Source organism: Mauremys mutica, chromosome 1 (genome assembly GCF_020497125.1).
Source record: "Mauremys mutica isolate MM-2020 ecotype Southern chromosome 1, ASM2049712v1, whole genome shotgun sequence".
Classification (NCBI taxonomy): Eukaryota; Metazoa; Chordata; order Testudines; family Geoemydidae; genus Mauremys; species Mauremys mutica.
The window spans coordinates 323,930,692-323,949,607 of NC_059072.1; the positions used below are offsets into that span (position 1 = coordinate 323,930,692).

General features: G+C 43.7%; 1 protein-coding gene across 1 annotated transcript in view; it reads left to right on the plus strand.

Annotated features, from left to right (window-relative positions):
- Positions 1-2,882: 2,882 nt before the first annotated feature.
- ZDHHC20 (zinc finger DHHC-type palmitoyltransferase 20) overlaps positions 2,883-18,916 on the plus strand; it is a 74,824-nt gene continuing 58,790 nt past the window's right edge. The window contains exon 1 of the mRNA XM_045017636.1: positions 2,883-3,083. Coding sequence (XP_044873571.1) covers positions 2,966-3,083 — 118 coding nt within the window. The 5' untranslated portion in view covers positions 2,883-2,965. The remainder of the gene's footprint in view (positions 3,084-18,916) is intronic.

Sequence of the window (18,916 nt, forward strand, 5' to 3'; positions counted from 1 at the left end):
GAGCCGGGGGTAAGAGGCTGGGGCCAGGGGGGTTGGCTAAGGGGCAGGGAGTCCTGGGGACAGTCAGGGCACAGAGAGGGGGTGGAGGTTGGGGGGGGCGGTCACGGGGCAGGGAATTGGGGGGGTTGGATTGTGGGTGTTCCGGGGGGGTCTGTCAGGACTCAGCGGGGGGGGGATAGGGGTTGGGGCAGTCAGGGGACAGGGAGCAGGGGTGGGGTCCCACGGTGGTGGGGGATCTCTGGGGGATGGTGAGGGAACAAGGAGCAGGATGGGTCGGGGATTCTGAGGGGGGCGGGCAGTCGGGGGGGCAGAAAGTGGGTGGGGGTCAGATAGGGGGCAGGGCTCCCACTAATTCTGCATTGTGGTCAGTTGTATAATTATTTCATTATATATTACAATAATAATAGAAATAAAAGTACAAAAATAAATGTAATGTGCTTGAATCGTCCCAAAACCATCCCACAGGTCCGTGGAAAATTTTTTTTCTACGAAACCGGTCCCTGGTGCCAAAAAGGTTGGGGACCGCTGATCTAGACCATCCCTGACAGGTGTTTGTCTAACCTGCTCTTAAAAATCTCCAAGGATGGAGATTCCACAACCTCCATAGGCAATTTATTCCAGTGCTTAAACACCCTGACAGTTAGGAAGTTTTTCCTAATGTTCAACCTAAACCTCCCTTGGTGCAATTTAAGCCCATTGCTTCTTGTCTTATCCTCAGAGGTTAAGAAGAACAATTTTTCTCCCTCCTCCTTGTAACAACCTTTTATGTACTTCAAAACTGTTATCATGTCCCCTCTCAGTCTTCTCTTTTCCATACTAAACAAACCCAATTTTTTTCAATCTTCCCTCATAGGTCATGTTTTCTAGACCGTTAATCATTTTTGTTGCTCTTCTCTGGTCTTTCTTCAATTTGTCCACATCTTTCCTGAAATGCAGCGCCGAGAACTGGACACAATACTCCACTTGAGGCCTAATCAGCGCGGAGTAGAGCAGAAGAATTATTTCTTGTGTCTTGTTTACAACACTCCTGCTAATACATCCCAGAATGAATTTTGCTTTTTTTGCAACAGTGTTATACTGTTGACTCATATTTACACTGTACGTGGAGTTAAATTCCAAATGAATCTAAAACTGATTCTTTGAAAGCAAATCAAACAAACATCCATTTGACTAGTTTCCATTTAGAACTAGATCACATTGCCTTGAAGTAGCCAACACTGAGGAAACATGAAATAAGGCCGCTCTGACTGTGCTGTTCAGGATGGTTAAGAATCGGTTAAAGGTGTAATGGGAAAAAAACTGGTGAATATTCTGAATCAGTTCCAAAAGCTAATTCTAGGTGCAATTTCTATATATATTAGATACTAACTAACAGGTGATTAGAAAGGGAGTGTTGGAAGACAAGTTTGGGAGATGTGTGTCATTAGGAGGATAAATGCTTAGAGGTGGATTACAAAAGGTTAAGGGATTTGTAGGGAGTTCATAGAATTGTAGGGCTAGAAGGGACCTCAAGACATTATCTACTCCAGCATCCTGAGCTGAGGCAGGATCAAGTATACCTAGACCTTCCCTGATAGGTGTTGTCCAATCTGGTTTTAAAAATCTCCAGTGATGAGATTCCACAAACTCCTTTGGAAGTACATTCTAATGCTTAACTATGTATTCTCCCTTGCTGTAGATTAAGCCCATTACTTCTTGTCTAACCTTTAGTGCGACATGGAGAACAATTGATCACTGTTGTCTTTATAACAGCTCTTAACATATCTGAAGGCTACTATCAGGCCCCCACTCAGTCTTTTTTTCTTAAGATAAACATGTCCAATTCTTTTTAACCATTCAAAATAGGTCAGGTTTTCTAAACCTTTTATAATTTTTGTTGCTCCCCTCTGGGCTCTCTCCAGTTTGTCCACATCTTTCTTAAAGTGTGGCACCCAGAACTGGACACAATACTCCAGCTAAGCCCTCACCAGGGCTGAGTAGTGCTGAACAATTGTCTCCTGTGTTTTACATACACCCCAGAATGTTAGCCTTTTTTTGCAACTGCACCACATTGTTCATTCATGTTCAGCTTATGATCCACTCTAATGTCCAGCTCCTTTTCAGCAATAAGACTGCCTAACCACTTGCAGCTGATTTGTCCTTCCTAAGTGCAGTAATTTGCACTTGTCTTTACTGAATTGAATGTTATTGATTTCAAACCAATTCTCTGATTTAACGAGGTTGTTTTGAATGCTTGCAACCCCTCCTAGCTTGGTGTTAGCAGCAGACTTTAGAAGCATGCTCGCCATTCCTTTATCCAACTCATTAATGAACATATTGAATAGCACCATACCCATGACTGGCTCCTGGAGGCCCTCACTAGATACCCCCCCTCCCCCAGTTTGACAATGAACCATTGATAACCACTCTTTGAGTCTGGTCTTTCAGCCAGTTTTGCAGCCTCTTTATAGTAATTGCACCTAGACAATGTCTGCCTAGTTTGCCCATGAGACGGGTTGGGGACAATTGGGGGGGGGACTGTTGGATGTTAGGGTAGTGGATAGTGGGGGGAGAGCTAGCATGAGGGGACTGGGGTTAGGACGCAAAGTAGGGTGGTAGTGGGGTCGAGGCTTTTTGCTTATGCAGCTAATGGGCAGCACTGCAGGAGGCTGAGAGTATTTGGGGGCTGAGCAGAGGCTGAGGGCACTGGGGAGAAGCTGGGGGCGGTGAGAGAGCTCGGGGGAGGCGGCGGGAAGGAAATGGGGAGGGGGAAGGTTTCTGGGCAGGCCACACAGTGCCTGGGGCCTAGGGTGCAGCGAGCCCCGCCCCGCAGCGAGTTCCGGGGGGGCGGCCGCTGCACAAGCCCAGCCCCCTCGGCGTGCGGGGCGGGGACGGCGGCGGGAGGCTCCGCAGCGGCTGGAGCCCCAGCAGCAGCGCCGGCGCCGCCGGACCCCGATGCCGCCCCTGCAGCGGCTCGCCAGGGAAGATGGCGCCGTCCCACGTCCTCAAGTGCTGCCAGAGGGTGCTGGCCTGGGTGCCCGTGGTCTTCATCGCCCTGGTGGTGGCCTGGTCCTACTACGCCTACGTGGTGGAGCTGTGTGCGTGTGAGTGCCCGGGAGCGGCCGGGGAAGGGCGGCCGGGGGTGGCGCTCTCACTTCCCCCCAGCAGCCCGGGGGGTGGATCCGCCTCCCGGGGCGGCAGCGGCTGCGAGAGCGGGGAGCCCCCCCCCCGGGTTACCTCTGCGGTGCCCCGGCTCCCCGATCTCGGCCCCCAAATCCCGTCGCTCCTCCGCCTGCTGGTCGCGGGGCGGAGCAGGCGCCGACCCCACAGATCCGTGTGTCGTGCGGGGCCCTCCCCGGGGGTCCCCCGCTCGTTTGGGGGGGTGGGTACGGGGTGTCGGTGGCTGCCGCCTGTCACTTCAGCGAGCCGGGTCCCGAGCTGCCTGGGGGGATGTTACAGCACTTGGACGTTGCCCTGCGTGAGGCGGGTGGGTGGGTGGGTTGGTTGGTGTCCCTCATTTTGGAGCTTTGCCTCACGCTTGGAAAGCAGCAGCAGGCTGAGAGCCGCAGGGGCGGCGGGGTCGCTCCTGTTTAAATGGTGTCAGCTGCCCTCCTGCCCAAGGGTGTCCCACTGCTGTGCCTGTCTAAAAACGTCCCTTTAACCTGGTAGCATTTGAGAGGGGAGGCAGCGGCAGTTCCTTGCTTTCTGCAGGCTTGCGGGGCGCTGCACCCGTCCTTGCGAGGGGCTGTAGGAGAGCATCCCGCAGAGTGCCGAAGTGGGTGATAGGCCTAGAGGCTCATAAACGAAGGCTTCTTGTGGGAGAAACCAGGGTGCCAAAGAACCGAGAAGAGTTAAAAGTGAGGAAGGAATGGGCGGTGGGGAAGAGATGTGTGAGAGGGCTGTAGAAGGCTTGGGACGGGCTGGAGAGGGACTGAGCTCCCTGCCACTTGAAGTTAGTAAAAGTGGCTCAGGGCCTCTCCAAAATCTGCCTTTAGGAAATCTGCCGTTGTAACTTGCGCCAGTTTTTGGTTAATTCCTTCACCATCCATGGTTTCTGTCCCTACATTATTTATGTGTGTTGCCACTTTTTTTGTTTTGTTTTGACACTCTACTTTCATCCCCCCTGAGATGATGTGGGGAATTTTTTAACCAAACCACTGTTGTTTGTCTTCTTTTAAAAATAAACTGGGCTAGAAGTTCATGTTTTAGAAAGTACAACTTTTTGAGTTCTTTAGTGTTCTGTCCCTCTTCTGATAATGAATCCTAAAACCTCATGTCACTGAAATGTGATTAGAGTGAAGTCTTTTGGGAAAAGGGATTTAGAGCTTAGATGTTTCATACTGTCAGGCTATTGGTAGTGTGGTTCAGTGTTATGTAAATCTTATTTGTAGACAGTGTCATTCAGGATGATATTTATCCTTATATTTAGATCTCAATTTAGACTAAAGTCTTATGGTATTGTTCAGTTTAGATCATTTGTTCATTTAATAATAATAATAATACATTGTATTTACATAATTCATCAGAACTTTGTTTTACATGCTTTGAAGATATGTAGTGTTTCAAATCTATAGGTAGTCTATGTAGTTGAAATGCATAAAAAAAAGTAGACTGGAAGACAGAAGAGTGCACAACTACTAGAGAGAGAGAGTGCACCTGAGAGAGATTAGGACTGCCAATTAAATCACGTGAATAACTAAAAAAATTAATCATGATTAATCGGACTGTTAAACAATAGAATATCAACTGAAATTTATTAAATATTTTTGATCTTTTTCTACGTTATAAAATATATCGATTTCAGTTATAACACGGAATACAAAGTGTAGTGCTCACTTTATATTATTTTTGCTTACAAATATTTGCACTTAAAATGATAAAAAGTAGAATTTTTCAATACATCTCATACGAGTACTGTTGTGCAGTCTCTTTATCATGAAAGTGTAACTTCAAATGACTTTGTTTTGTTACATAACTGCACTCAAAAACAAAAAAATGTGAAACTTTAGAGTCTACAAATCCACTCAGTCCTACTTTTCGTTCAGCCAATTGCGAAGTTTGTTTACATTTACAGGAGATAATGCTGCCCACTTCTTAATTACAATGTCACCTGAAAGTGAGAACAGGCATTCGCATAGCACTGTTGTAGCTGGCGTTGCAAGATATTTAGGTGCCAGATGCTCTAAAGATTCCTATGCCTCTTTATACTTTGACCATCATTCCAGAGGACGTGCTTCCATGCTGATGACGTTTGTTAAAAAAAATGTGTTAATTAAATTAGTGACTGAACTTCTTGGGGGAGAATTGTATGTCTACTGCTCTGTTTTACCTACTTTCTGCCATATATTTCATGTTATAGCAGTCTCGGATAATGACTCAGCACATGTTGTTCATTTTAAGAACACTTTCACTGCAAATTTGACAAAATGGAAAGAAGATAGTGTGAAATTTCTAAAGATAGCTACAGCACTCAAGATTTAAGAATCCGAAGTACCTTCCAAAATCTGAGAGGGATGAAGTGTGAAGCATGCTTTCAGAAGTCTTAAAAGAGCAACAGTCTGACGTGGAAACACAGAACCCAAACCACCAAAAAAAAAAAATCAACCTTCTGCTGTTGACATCTGACTCAGATGATGAAAATGAACATGCATCAGTCCACACTGCGTTGAATCATTATCAAGCAGAACCTGTAATCAGCATGGACGCATGTCCTCTGGAATGGTGGTTGAAGTATCAAGGGACATATGAATCTTTAGCACATCTGGCATGTAAATATCTTGTGACGCCGGCTACAACAGTGCCATGCAGATGCTGTTCTCGCTTTCAGGTGACATTGTAAACAAGAAGCAGGCAGCATTATTTTCTGCAAATGTAAACAAACTTGTTTGTCTGAGTGATTGGCTGAACAAGAAGTAGGACTTGTAGGCTCCAAAGTTTTACATTGTTTTATTTTTGAATGCAGGGTTTTTTTTTACGTAATTCTACATTTGTAAGTTCAACTACCACGATAAAGAGATTGTACTACAGTACTTTTATTAGGTGAATTGAAAAATACAATTTCTTTTGTTTTTTACAGTGCAAATATTTGTAATAAAAAATAAAGTGAGCACTGTATACTTTGTATTCTGTGCTGTAATTGAAATCAATATACCGTATTTGAAAATGTAGAAAACATCCAAAATAGTTAAATAAATGGTATTCTATTATTGTTTAATGGTGCGATTAATCACAATTAATTTTTTTAATCGCTTGACAGCCCATATATATATATTTTCCTGTTTGTGGGGCCCTGGAATATGGAAATACTTTACACTAATTATTTAGATAGAATGTGTGAAATGCTTTTGTTTTTTCTGTTGTGCAAACCTTATATTTCTAGTTACAGGGCATATTTGATATTTGGACAAGCTTGTAAAAATCAGTATGTATAAATCCCCTACAGATAAGATTTTCCACTGTATTTAGGTATAGGGAAGCGGCGTGGGCGAGGGATGTGCTAGCCACAGCTTCCCGCCACCCCCATTGGCCTGGGACGGCAAACCGCGGCCATTGGGATCCGCGGTCCGCCAAACCTGCTGACGCGGCAGGTAAACAAACGGGCCTGGCCCGCCAGGGTGCTTACCCTGGCGAGCCGCGTGCCAGAGTTTGCTGACCCCTGTGCTAGGAACTTTACAGACACAGAACAAAAAGATAGTTCCTTCCTTGTAGCCCCTCCTTATTAAATTAATAAAGGTGAACAAATGTATTCACTGAGTAATTTAGTGGGCTACCAGGATGTACTTTTAGTATCTTGTTTGTAAACTTTGCAAAAGATTCTTGAAAACAAAATTAGATAGGATGCCAGTATTGGGAGTACCACAGTTGTGTCTGTCCCTATTCTGTTTATCTTCCTCTTTCCATACTTGTTTTATTACCACTGTTGTTTCTCTGTTTAATTATGTATTTCTGAGTTTCATGTTTCTGCATTTTTCTCTTACCCCTGTGATGGAACTGGGGCGGCTTTATAATAATTTATAAATTCATAAACTTGGGCCTGCCTGAGTGCAGGGGACTGGACTTGATGACCTCTCGAGGCCCCCGTTAGCCCTACGTTTCTATTAAAAACTGTATGTTGACCTGATTATTTGGATGTTTACTGTATGGCTATATTTAGCTTACCGGTAATAGGGAGCTGTCGGGAATAGCCATCAGGAAAGGAAAGAATACTGAGAAATGACTTATTTTGAGCCAAACACTTGAGTAGTTAAGAGGCTATCAGGACAGGAAAAGGCCTGTGAATGTAGGAGATAGAAGAACTGGAAGGTTAAAAAAGGAATGGTCTCTTAAGAGGCGGTGTAGTTGTTTGAGGAAACCAGACTGAGACAGATGGACCCTACTGCAGATGTCTGAAGAAGTTAAGCTTGCCTAGTTGTTGTTTGGGGTGGGAAGCTTTTAGGCAAGGTAGACATACATGTAGACTGTTTTAAAATTCATTTTCTCTAAACGCTGTGTTCCTACTGCTGAACTAAGCAATACTTTGGTTTTAAGAAGGCTGTCTGATCACTGTACATCCTGCTCACAGACTCCTGAAGGAAAGAAAGACAGGTACTTAAACTCAGTCAGACCTGCTGCATAATAATGTTTAAAATGCAGGGCACTGTAGCCTGATGTGCTCTAGGTGTGAGAATTATTGACATCTGAGAAATGCTTTACATACACATTGAATTGCAGAATGAAAATGATTGACTAGGTTTGTGTTGTGATCCAAATGAATTTCATTCTGCACCTGGCTCCACTGAATTTGGTGCTGCTGTTGGCACTGATGATTTTTTAGTAGTTCATTGCCTTGGATGGAGATCAGGAAGAATGATGGAGGTAGTCATGTGAGACAAAGAATGTCTGTCTGGTTCTGCTATGTTAATATTTTGGAGAGGGAGAAGATTTAAGTAGAAATCAGAAAGCAACAATTAAGTATGATGGTCACTTTTGGGTTATTTTAAATAATTTTGGATTATGCATAAAAATAGATGTTCAATCAGCTGATCCATGTGGATCCTCAAAATTAATATTTATCCCTGGCAGAAATTATTCAGTGTAGAAACTGTTTGTGCATATAGTCTGGATGACTCCTGGAGTGGTTGATAAGATGCAAATATCTTTCATATCTACGCCACTATCTTGAATCTATGCTGGCTTGGTAATGACCAAAAGACATTGTTGTGACCTATATAAAATGAGCTGGGGAGGGATCTTGGTCTGTTCCATACTAGAAAAACATCCATTATGTACCATGGTTATGAACACGCTAAATATTTAGATATTGCAGTTCACACTACTTGGTACCATTGATGCAATCTCAGTATTGTGACTGAACTAACTTATCTTTGGGTGTGCTGCTTGTAGAACATAGCTAAGGCGCATTGGTTGGAAGTTATATCTGGAAACTGGTAGTGCTGTCAGTACTTTTCTTTCCCTATTGAGAGTGGTTCAGTTTTCAAAAGCACCTTTTACTTGAGTTACATTTTTAAAGAAAAAATCTTGCTGTATATTGCACCTTTTATTTATATAAGCCTATACACATCTTCATTCTGAAGATATTCCAAAGCCCTTAGAAATAAGTGAGTTATATAATTGTGACTCTAGGCAACCAGAGTAGTTTGTGCTCATCCTACCAATGGTGGATTAACTGTGGATCCAGCGCTGGGGTGATTCAGGGCAAACAGCTGACCAGTATTGTTGTTTCTTGTCTTATGCTTAGCTTGGAAAAGCTCTTTGGGTCAGGGACTGTCTTTTTGTTCTGTGGTTGTATAGTTCCTAGCATAACTGGGTCCTGGTCTGTGACTGGGGCTCCCAGTTGTTACAATTGGTGGATTAACTGTGGATCTGGCCCTGGGCTGAACCAGGATCCATTATGCAGGAAAACTCTTGTCTTGTGGGACACCCTGCCTAAATATGTTAAAACTGGGACTTGTTTCAATGTAGTTGTCTAGCTACTAACCGCTACACCTTAAGGAAACTTGAAGCCCTCGTCTGCTTCTGCTGGCCTTAGTTGTGCCTCCACTGAGTTCTGCATGCTCTCACAGACAATGAAAGCTGGGGGTGTCAACTTCTTTGAGAGAGGAATTTGAAAAAGCTCCAATCTCATTTTGGGTCATTTTATGCCAGGGCCCAGCCAACACATGTAGCTGGCCAGAGTTTATTGCTAAGTGGATAAGACGAATTGTTAGAAAAGGGGTGTCATGTTCCAGCCTGACCAAACCTTGTGTGTGCTCCTTCCCCCATTCACACAGCTCTTAGACCCTCCAGTTTCACAATCCTCCATCCCACTTTTTCTAGCTGCAAATCCCTTCTGCAGTGCACCACACCTAAAAATGTGTTTCCTCTGTGGAAGAAAGTGACTTCCCCTTGTGATTAACCTGGCTCTTTTCTCCACCCCCTGCCCCTGAACACTGAAGCAGTATGATTTTGGTGAAAAATGCCAGTGGCCATCTAGGCTATGGCTCCCAACGTTATTAATGCTGGTTCAGCTTCACCAACAACAGTGGAAAACTTATGCAAAACTTCCCTAGGATAGTTAAGCCTTAAATTAAATCACAAAATTGGTGGTGGAATGGGAAATGGGACCAAAAGTGTAGCTAGCTAAAGGAACTGATTTCCAGACCACCGCTTTCGCAACTAACATGGAAAACTTCTACTGTCTCTGGAATCAGAAATGAACCATTACAGTAGAGCAGTGCTGGGCAAACTTTTTGGGCCGAGGGCCACATCTGGGTACGGAAATTGTATGCAGGGCCGGTGCAGGGTGTTGGGATGTGGGAAGGGGTACAGTATGCAGGAAGGGGATCAGGGCAAGGGATTGGGGCAGAGGAGGGGTGCGGGGTGTATGAGGGAGCTCAGGGCAGGGGTTGGGGTGCAGGAGGAATGCGGGGTGTGTAAGGGAGCTCAGGGCAGGGGGTTGGCGTGCACAGGGGTGCGTGGTGCAGGAGGGAGCTCAGGGCAGCGGGTTGGGGTGCACGGTGTATGAGGGGGCTCAGGGCAGGGAGTTGGGGTGCAGGAGGGGTGCGAGATGCAGGCAGGGGGCTTAGGGCAGGGAGTTGGGGGGCGGGGTGCAGGAGGGGCTCAAGCTCCAGCCTGGCGCTGCTTACCTAAAGTGGCTCTGGGATGGCAGTGATGTGGGCCAGGGCAGGCTCCCTGCCTGCCTGCCCTGGTCCCAGCCCCATGCCACTCCAGGAAGTGCTGTGACCCCTGGGCGAGGAGGGAGGCGGAGGGCTCTGCGTGCGCTGCCCTTGCTGTGCCTCCAGGTACCTCCCCCGAAGCTCCCATTGGCCAGGTTCCCCATTCCTGGCCAATGGGAGCTGTGGGGGGTGGGGGGCGGTGCCTGGAGGCAAGGGCAATGCACGTGGAGCCCTCTGACCCCCTTTCTGAGGGCCACTTCTGAGAGTGGTGCGGGGCCCGGGGCGCCACAGGGGGCAATCCCATAGGCCGGATCCAAAGCCCTAAGGGGCCGGATCCAGCCTGCGTGCCATAGTTTGCCCACCCCTGCAGCAGAGGCAAGTTTGTCTGGTTTTTATAACAGTGGACTGGGAATGATGGTCTCTCTCTTTCGCCTCACCGATGGAACAGCATATGCTTTCAAAGGTAGGATTTAGCTTCCTTGCTGCTATGGAGGAGGAGCCGTCTGTTGAGCTCCTTTAATCTTCAGACTAGAAACAGCATTTGTATACTTTAATAGCTAAGACATTTTTTCCCCTCACACCCACTCTTCCTTATGGCCTTGTCACTAGGGAAAAAATGGTGTTAGCCAACACATGTTAAAATCCTAGTGAATGCAAGGCAGTTCGTAGTTTTGGTATGTCTTAGATTACAAACTATGTTATCTTCACTAGGAGTTTAGCATACGTTAGGTGTGCTGTTACCTCATGTTAGCTTTTTTCTTAGCGTGGATGCACCTCTGTGTTGTGAAGAATCATTACTACCTTGTCCTAGGAAAATATGTGATAGTCTCTGTCTTTGGTTTGTTTAGAATCCTGAACTCACGTATAGAGTTAGTCTGTACCATGGACTGTCTTATTGTTCTGTGTTTGTATAGCCCCTAGCACAGTGGAGTCCTGGTCCATGGCTCAGGCTCCTAGGTGCGACAATAATACAAATAAATACTTAAATAATATGTAACTTCAGTTCCCTCTATCTGTACCACCAAGCTCACAAGGGTTACCGTAAACACAAACTGTCCTTTATAATTTCTCTGACGCACAGTCAGTACTAAGAGGCTTGGGTTGATCTGTTTTAGTGCTGCGTTCTGATAAACAAAGGGACTGTAATTTCATCTGTTTTCCCTCAATAAGTCTTTACTCTGTATCAAAATGTTAACACAGTAGCTAACAAACAATGACAAGATTGCACTTAACAGTTGTATAGTGTTTCAGTAACTTTTTGGAAAGCTGTTCTGTTTCTGTATTTGCATGAGTATCAGCAATATATTACAAGACTTGCATATGGTGGTTTTATATGAGCTCAACATATCTTGCTAATGGGATGAAGAGGCCCACATTAAGCTAAAATATTTTAGCTATCTTAAATATATATTATAAAAAAGAATGATCAAAATGGTTTTGGATACATCTGTTACTGTTTCACTATCTCAGTTCAGTGATGGGAGTTGGGAATAGTCTCTGTCTCTTTGGAGGCTACCATTTTATATATACTTCCTATCAAGAGCTTCAGCCTGATGCAGTGGGGTTGACAGATCTGATCCCATTTGAGAACACTGAAAGAAAGATGATCAAACCTTTTATAAGGTATGCTGAATTAACTGCTATGGCTCACAAAAAGGAAGGGGAAGAACGGGGTTAGTGCCCTTTTATGGTATATAAGGTTTGAAATTGTATGCATGTTCTTTTTAAAAATTCTGCTTGGTTTGTTACTCTGGAGTTAACAGGTATATCAAGTTTTGTCTTCCTTGATTTTGCACTAGGTCTTATTGGCTGTGTTTAGATATAGATTATTAACTTTCTCATCCCTTAATTGAAAAGCCTGGACTAATGTCTTCTAAATATTTCTCAGACATTGAATTTAAATGTGCAAGTTAAAAAAAAAAAGTTTGAAATAGTCTGAATAATAATCACTTCATTTTTCAGTTAATCAGGGTTTACATTTCTTTATCCAAATCATACCAATTTTTCAGTCATCCATAGAGTCTTGTAGGGAAATCAGGATAGACAAGACCTGAAGTTCTATTCTGGTTAAAAAAGAAAAAAGTAATTTTTAGTTTTTGAAAACAAAATAATCTTTCAGGTCTTCCTTATACATATAAAGAAACAAAGGCATAAACCTATGTTTTCTTTTGTAGATCAGCTTTTACCTTCTTCAAAATTGAACTTCATCCAAGGTTAAACAAACAAAACCATATAGAGCAAAAAAGTTCACCATCTGCCTTTAATTTTATGGTTAAAATATAGATAGCCTTGCCCATATTCAAAGACACTTACTCGGATAGTTCAGAAATGCATCTTCTGAATTGAGTTGTCCTTGCAATATAGTATATTTAGACTGTCTTATATCTATCTCTTTCTTCGCTTCTATAATTTGTGAAACTTCTCTATATATCTGGTTTAGCACAAAAGGGTAATCTGTATATGGTTATTTGTTACACTTTTTTTTTTTTTTTTTTTTTTTTTAAAGACAAATCCCAGTTGTATCTTGTATAAACTTGGGTTTTGGAATGCTGAATTTATCCCACTCGGTATATCAGTGCTTTTGGAACTTTTTTTTCTAATAATCCTGAGATCCCTTTAGCCAAACCCACCATTTCCTCATATACAACCAGTATGAATTGGTGACATTTTCTTGTGTTTCATCCTTCTATGCAATAAACTATTAATTAATTACAGCTTCCTACAGTTTTTCAGACTGTCCAGTTCAGTTGTCAGTGTCACACAGTCTGGAGTGGCTAATGACTGTGAGTGCCAGCCTCAGGTCAGACTGTCAGAAAGCAGGACAGAAACCCAAAACTGGTTATATGTTCTAAAACTAGATTTCACCAACCCAGTAACAGGTGTGACGTCCTAAAGCACTATAACAGTCTTACTACGGAGTTACATACAGTCCCCTTGGGCACTCCAGTCTGTCTTGCCACTCAGGCAAGCTGCACTATAGATGGTCACTTTACAACAAAAATCCCAACAATATTCAGGTTACTCCCAGTTCCAAAGAACCAGTCACTTACCACAGGTCAGTAGTACTCAGATCTCAAGCCCAAGATGCAGCCTATAGCCAATCCTGTAATAAACTAACTAAACTCATTTCTTAGTTAATAAATCTTATTTACAAGGTTAAAACAGGAAACACACACACAAATGAGTTACAGTCTTTGATTTAAAAGGTAATATAAAGCTGCTTATTATACACGCTTATATGTCTTTTAGGGCTGACCCATGCCACACAGCATGGGGATCTCTTATGTTTAGGAATCTTTTCCCCTCAGAATCCAGACAGCATAAAGATCCCAGTTTCTCCTTGTCTGGGATTTTTATCCTGTGTCACCCGGAATCCAAACTGATGGGCTGAGATCATGCTCAGGTCTTGGAGGGAGTGAGGGATGCAGTCAACAAGGTCTCTATCGTTTGATGCTATGCATTGCCTCATTTGCCTTCAGTGGACCATCTGGTGTGCAGGAGCACTTTACCTGAATTAATGCTGCTTGTCCTGTTTAGTGAGTTACACAGTTATAGAGGTTCACAATACAAACACTCAATATAACAATACAAACACTCAATACCATGGGCTACAGAAGTTATAAGTGAGATCAGTACATGCAGCGTCCTATATTGTTCATAAGGTCTAGGCACCAAACACATTCTTACAACTCTAATATTTATCTTAACAATACTAACACACAGGTAAGCCAGACTGGTTTCCAGCTGTGCATTTGTCAATGTTCAGTGGGACCTGGAGCCTTGGCATGAGCTGCCACCTGGTCTGCTAGCATCAAAGTCATATTGATTTAATTCTTAGAAACTGCTCATTTCTCTTCAAAATTACAGTCTTGTATTTTTTTCCCAACTTCGGAGGCAAAAACATCCAATTTTCCCTTAGTGGTATTTAACAGAAGTACTAATCCATTATCAGACCTTCTTGCTCCCTGGGCAGACTCCCTAACATGATGTGAGGGGGTAGGTGAGACAGCAGCAGACACACTAAATCCTGTAGCCACCTCCCCCACACTTCCCCATTTCTGCTGCCTTTGAACTTTGAGGGATACACCTTAACCGTGCCCTGCATCCCAGAACAATAAGAGTGAGAAATGTCTTAAGAAAACACTCCAGCAGGAATAATTTCTTGCTGTCTGTGAGAGCATAATATTTGACTCCTGTCTTCTTCTCTCAACTTTAAGCCAAAATTAAGTCCTGTCACTTCTTCCTCCACAACATTTCAGCCAAATTGCTCATCCACACCCTACTCATATTCCATCATGACTACTAGAATCTTCTCCTCTGAGGTGTGTAACAGTCTTGTTTAATAATTTGATCACTGTGGCCACAGGTGCTGGCTTTCTCCAAGCTCTGGGGGTGCTCTGCCCCAGGCCCTGACCCCTTCCCCCAGGCTCTTGCCCCCATCTCACCCCTTCTCCCATTTCCTCTGCTGCCACCTCCCCTGAGTGCGCCCCATCCTAACTCCTCCCTCTTCCCCCCCCAGCACCTCCTGTACACTGCAGAACAGCTGATCGTGGCAGGTGAGAGGCAATGGGGCGGAGGGGGAGGACTTAATTGGCGGGGCTGCCAGTGGGTGGGAGGTGCTGGGGGTGGGGAGGGGAGAGCTGGCTGCTGGTGGGTGCTAAGCATCTACTAATTTTTTTTCCATGGGTGCTCCAGCCCTGGAGCACCCACAGGGTCAGCGCTTATGACTGTGGTAACGGATAGCCCCCACTCTATCCAAAATGCTGCTGTACTAAAGTCATCGTTCTCACCAAGAACTTTTACCATGTCACCTCCCACTCCCCTTTTGAGTCATTTTGCTGCTCCTCTGTTACACTGTGCATCAAATTTAGACTTGTCCTTTTCTTCGAGTCCTTGATCTCATTCGGATCACTCACTTAAAAAAAAATAAATCCTACAATAAATACCAAAACCATCTGAACCATTATGATGTATGTTACATGTATATGTAAACTCACTATTTGTGTAATCCATGTCTCTACCAGCGCTTGCTGGTGTATATTCTGCCTTCTCTTGTTTGTCATATCCCCCTTCGTTTTTGGGCTCTTGAGAGCAGTAACTTGTGTTGAGCGTCTCTGAAGCATCTAGCACTGGTATGTATACAATTAACAATACTTAATCCTAAATTATGTTAGATTTAGGATATATAACACTTAAAATATACTCTTGGGAACAACAGACTTGTTTTGTTTTTTAATTTATAAAAGAAGGTTTTTTTACAATACAATTTGAAGCACAACTTGCAGTTTTCTATTATAGAATTAGAACTTGACATTAATTGATGATTCAACTGATACTTTTCTCATAGTTATGGAGAATGTGTACTATTATGTAATTCTTGAGACAAAACCTCTAACAGTGACTTATTTTTTGAAGCGTTTGGTTAAATTATCCATAATTTTTGGATAACTAAGACGACTTTAAAGCTTGAGACTTGTGTTTTGTTCACCAATATCATATAAACATGAGAATAGACTATACTTTATTAACCAGGATAAATATAACCAAAGGCTTTTCAGAGCTGTGGTTTTGTACCATAAGAATGGTGTGGCCCAGCACAAGAAAGCAGGAAAATGACTACCAGTGGAGCAGCTTCTAACTAGAGCTGGCTAGATTGGAAGTGGAAGAGAAGGAAAAGGACCAGGAGTTTCAATTGAAACTCAAAGGGGCAGAGGAAGCCAGGGAGGTGACTGCCCACAAAAGAGCAGAGGAAGCAGAAGAGGCTGCCCACAAGAAAGCTATGGAGGCCCAGATCGAGGCCCAAAAGCATGAACTGGCTGTTATGGGGTTGAAGAGACAAAACCCTTCAGCTGCTGGCTCCACTTCCCCAAAAACCCACAAATGAGAGCCATCCCCTAGCTACCACCTGAGCTGGAACAAGGGCTGTACCCGGGGAAAAGACTCTGCCCAGACTAGGAAGGTGTCCAGTCTGTGAAAGAGACTTATTGAGACTTAAAAATCTCACCCTGAAAGTCTCTTTATCTGTACTCAGTTGTATTACTGTATTAGGCTTAGATTTGCCTGTTTTATTTTATTTTGCTTGGTAATTCACTTTGTTCTGTCTGTTACTACTTGAAACCACTTAAATCCTACTTTCTGTATTTAATAAAATCACTTTTTACTTATTAATTAACTCAGAGTATTTGTTAATATCGGGGGGGGGGCGGAGAACAGCTGTGCATATCTCTCTATCAGTGTTCCAGAGGGCGAACAATATATGAGATTACCCTTTATAAGCTTTATACAGAGTAAAACGAATTTATTTGGGTTTACACCCCATTGGGAGTTGGGCATCTGAGTGTTAAAGACAAGAACACTTCTGTGAGCTGCTTTCAGTTAAGTCTGCAGCTTTGGGGCAAGTAATTCAGACCCTGGGTCTGTGTTGGAGCAGACGGGCGTGTCTGGCTCAGCAGGACAGGGTGCTGGGGTCCTGAGCTGGCAGGAAAAGCAGGGGCAGAAGTAGTCTTGGCACATCACTTGGCAGTTCCCAAGGGGGTTTCTGTGATCCAACCCGTCACCTCGGCCAGCACCAGCTCAGCAAGCAGGTGCTTGGGGCGGCCAAGGGGAAGGGGCAGCACGTCGGGCTCTTCGGCAGCAATTTGGCGGCAGGTCCCTCGGTCCCTCTTGGAGGGAAGGACCTGCTGCTGAATTGCCGCCAAAGAAGAAAGCGGTGCAGTGGAGCTGCCGCTGATCACGATCACGGCTTTTTTTTTTTTTGCTTTTTTTTTTCCCCCCGCCGCTTGGGGCGGCAAAAACCCTGGAGCCGGCCCTGCACGTCACAAATGGTACGCCTGTCTAGAATGAAAATAAAGCAGTCTTTGGGTTTTTTCCTTGGAAAATTGTTCCATGTATCTAACGCAAAAATCTGCTGGAGAATGGAAGCTGAAAAAGGAGAGGGGTTTGTGACAAATAAAATAAAGTGTTGTTATGGGGAGGAACTGCCGTTTCTTCCTTTCGTATTAAAGATTAGTTTGAACTATGGAAATTTGAAGTCATTGCAGAAACTTGGAGAGGTCAGTCTATAAGTATACACATCATTATAATTCTTGGCACACTAGCAGTGTTGCAGGGCTCCATGTACTGGAATATAGCCAGCAGTATAAAGGTGGGTTTTATAACAATGACTTTTCTTAATGCTTCAGAGCTTAAACATATTTAACTACTGGCTTTGGTTTTTTGTCTGTCTGTTTTTGGATAGGGAATGTGGTTAGAGAGGGAGTTTAAAGGTTGTTCCACATTAGGATAGAATTAAATAGTTTTTGTTTGTGTGAAGTGTAATAGAGAACTAGAATACTTTACAGTTAATTATTCAGAGATTGGCCAGATTTCACTCTTCTTCATGTCATATGCAATTTGCAGAAAGACATTGTTTATCAATTCCTAATTATATAGGTAATATACCAAAGGCAATAATTCCATGCTGTTCATCTATATACTCTGGTGATTGACAGCACATGGATACTTAAGTGTAGTGTGCCTAATAGGCTGGAACTCATTCTTTCAGCTTGCCCACAACTAATAGACTACAATGTGCTTTTGAAATAAAACTTCCTTAAATGTCTCTGTTCATAAGCTTTGCGCAACTAAGTAACATCTTTCAGCAGTTAATGTAAATCATTGTATTGTTGGCTTTGACATCAGAGTAGTGAACTTAACAAAAATAATTTATGCTTGTTGCCTGCAGTTTGCTTAGTCCAAAGAAGCTCATCCTTCACTGACATTTAATTTTTTTAAAATCAGAGATCATCCTGCCCAAAAATCTAGTGGTTGATGGGAGACCCCCATTTTGCTAGCTGGGTTGGGCCTCATTTCTCAGGTCATCAGAGGAGTTCCACAGCAGCAAAACACTTGGCCCCGAGGAAGAGAGAGTGCCTTGTGTTCTGCGATTGGATTAGACTGGAATCTCATCCACTCCTCCATATGCTTCATATCGGGTCTAAGGGCGTGGGAGAAAATGGATTTTTAAGAGACTAAAGGAAAATAGGTTTCAGATGTATTCTCAGAGACAGGCCATTACTTAACTGTGGAATGTGTGTTTGCAGGCCTTCTTCCTTATACATTTTAAATAACTCAATGCATCCAACTCACAAAATAAAAGCTATTTTAGCATGTCAAATCTCCTGCGGGAGGTAGGTAACACTGCTTTGAATAAAATGTAATACAAACAATGCAACCACAGTAATAGTAAAGTAACTTAAAAACTAATATCTTCAAAATGGTAACGTTAATTTAAGAAAATCAAACCACCCTGAATTTTCTAATCCCTGAAATCTGTGCAAACAACTGGAAAGTGAAACATCTTTATAAAACAACTGTAGTGTAATGACTCTACAAGGCAGGTGTAGTTAAAATTGTGAAAAGTAACTCATTAAATACCATATATACTCGTTCATAAGCCGAATTATTATTTTTTTTTTAGTAAAAAAGGGAAGCATCAGAGAAGGGGGTTGGTTTATGAACGAGTATAGAGAGGGAGAGGTGGGACATAGTGCCTGCCTCCCCCCCACCCCCAACAGAGGGGTCAAGGAGAGGCAGCACAGCCAGAAGGGAAGAGGTGGGGCCAGAGTGTCTTTGCTTCTGGCCACGTTGCTCTCCCCGCAGCCCTCCGAAGCAGCTGCAGCTCTGGGGCTGGCAGGCTGTGGCCGCGCCACCCGGCCTGCTGGAGCAGCTCTGGCCAGGCCAGAGACCTCCTCCCCTTGCCTGCGCCGGCTCAGGTGGGAAGGGATGGGATGGGGAGAGTGTGG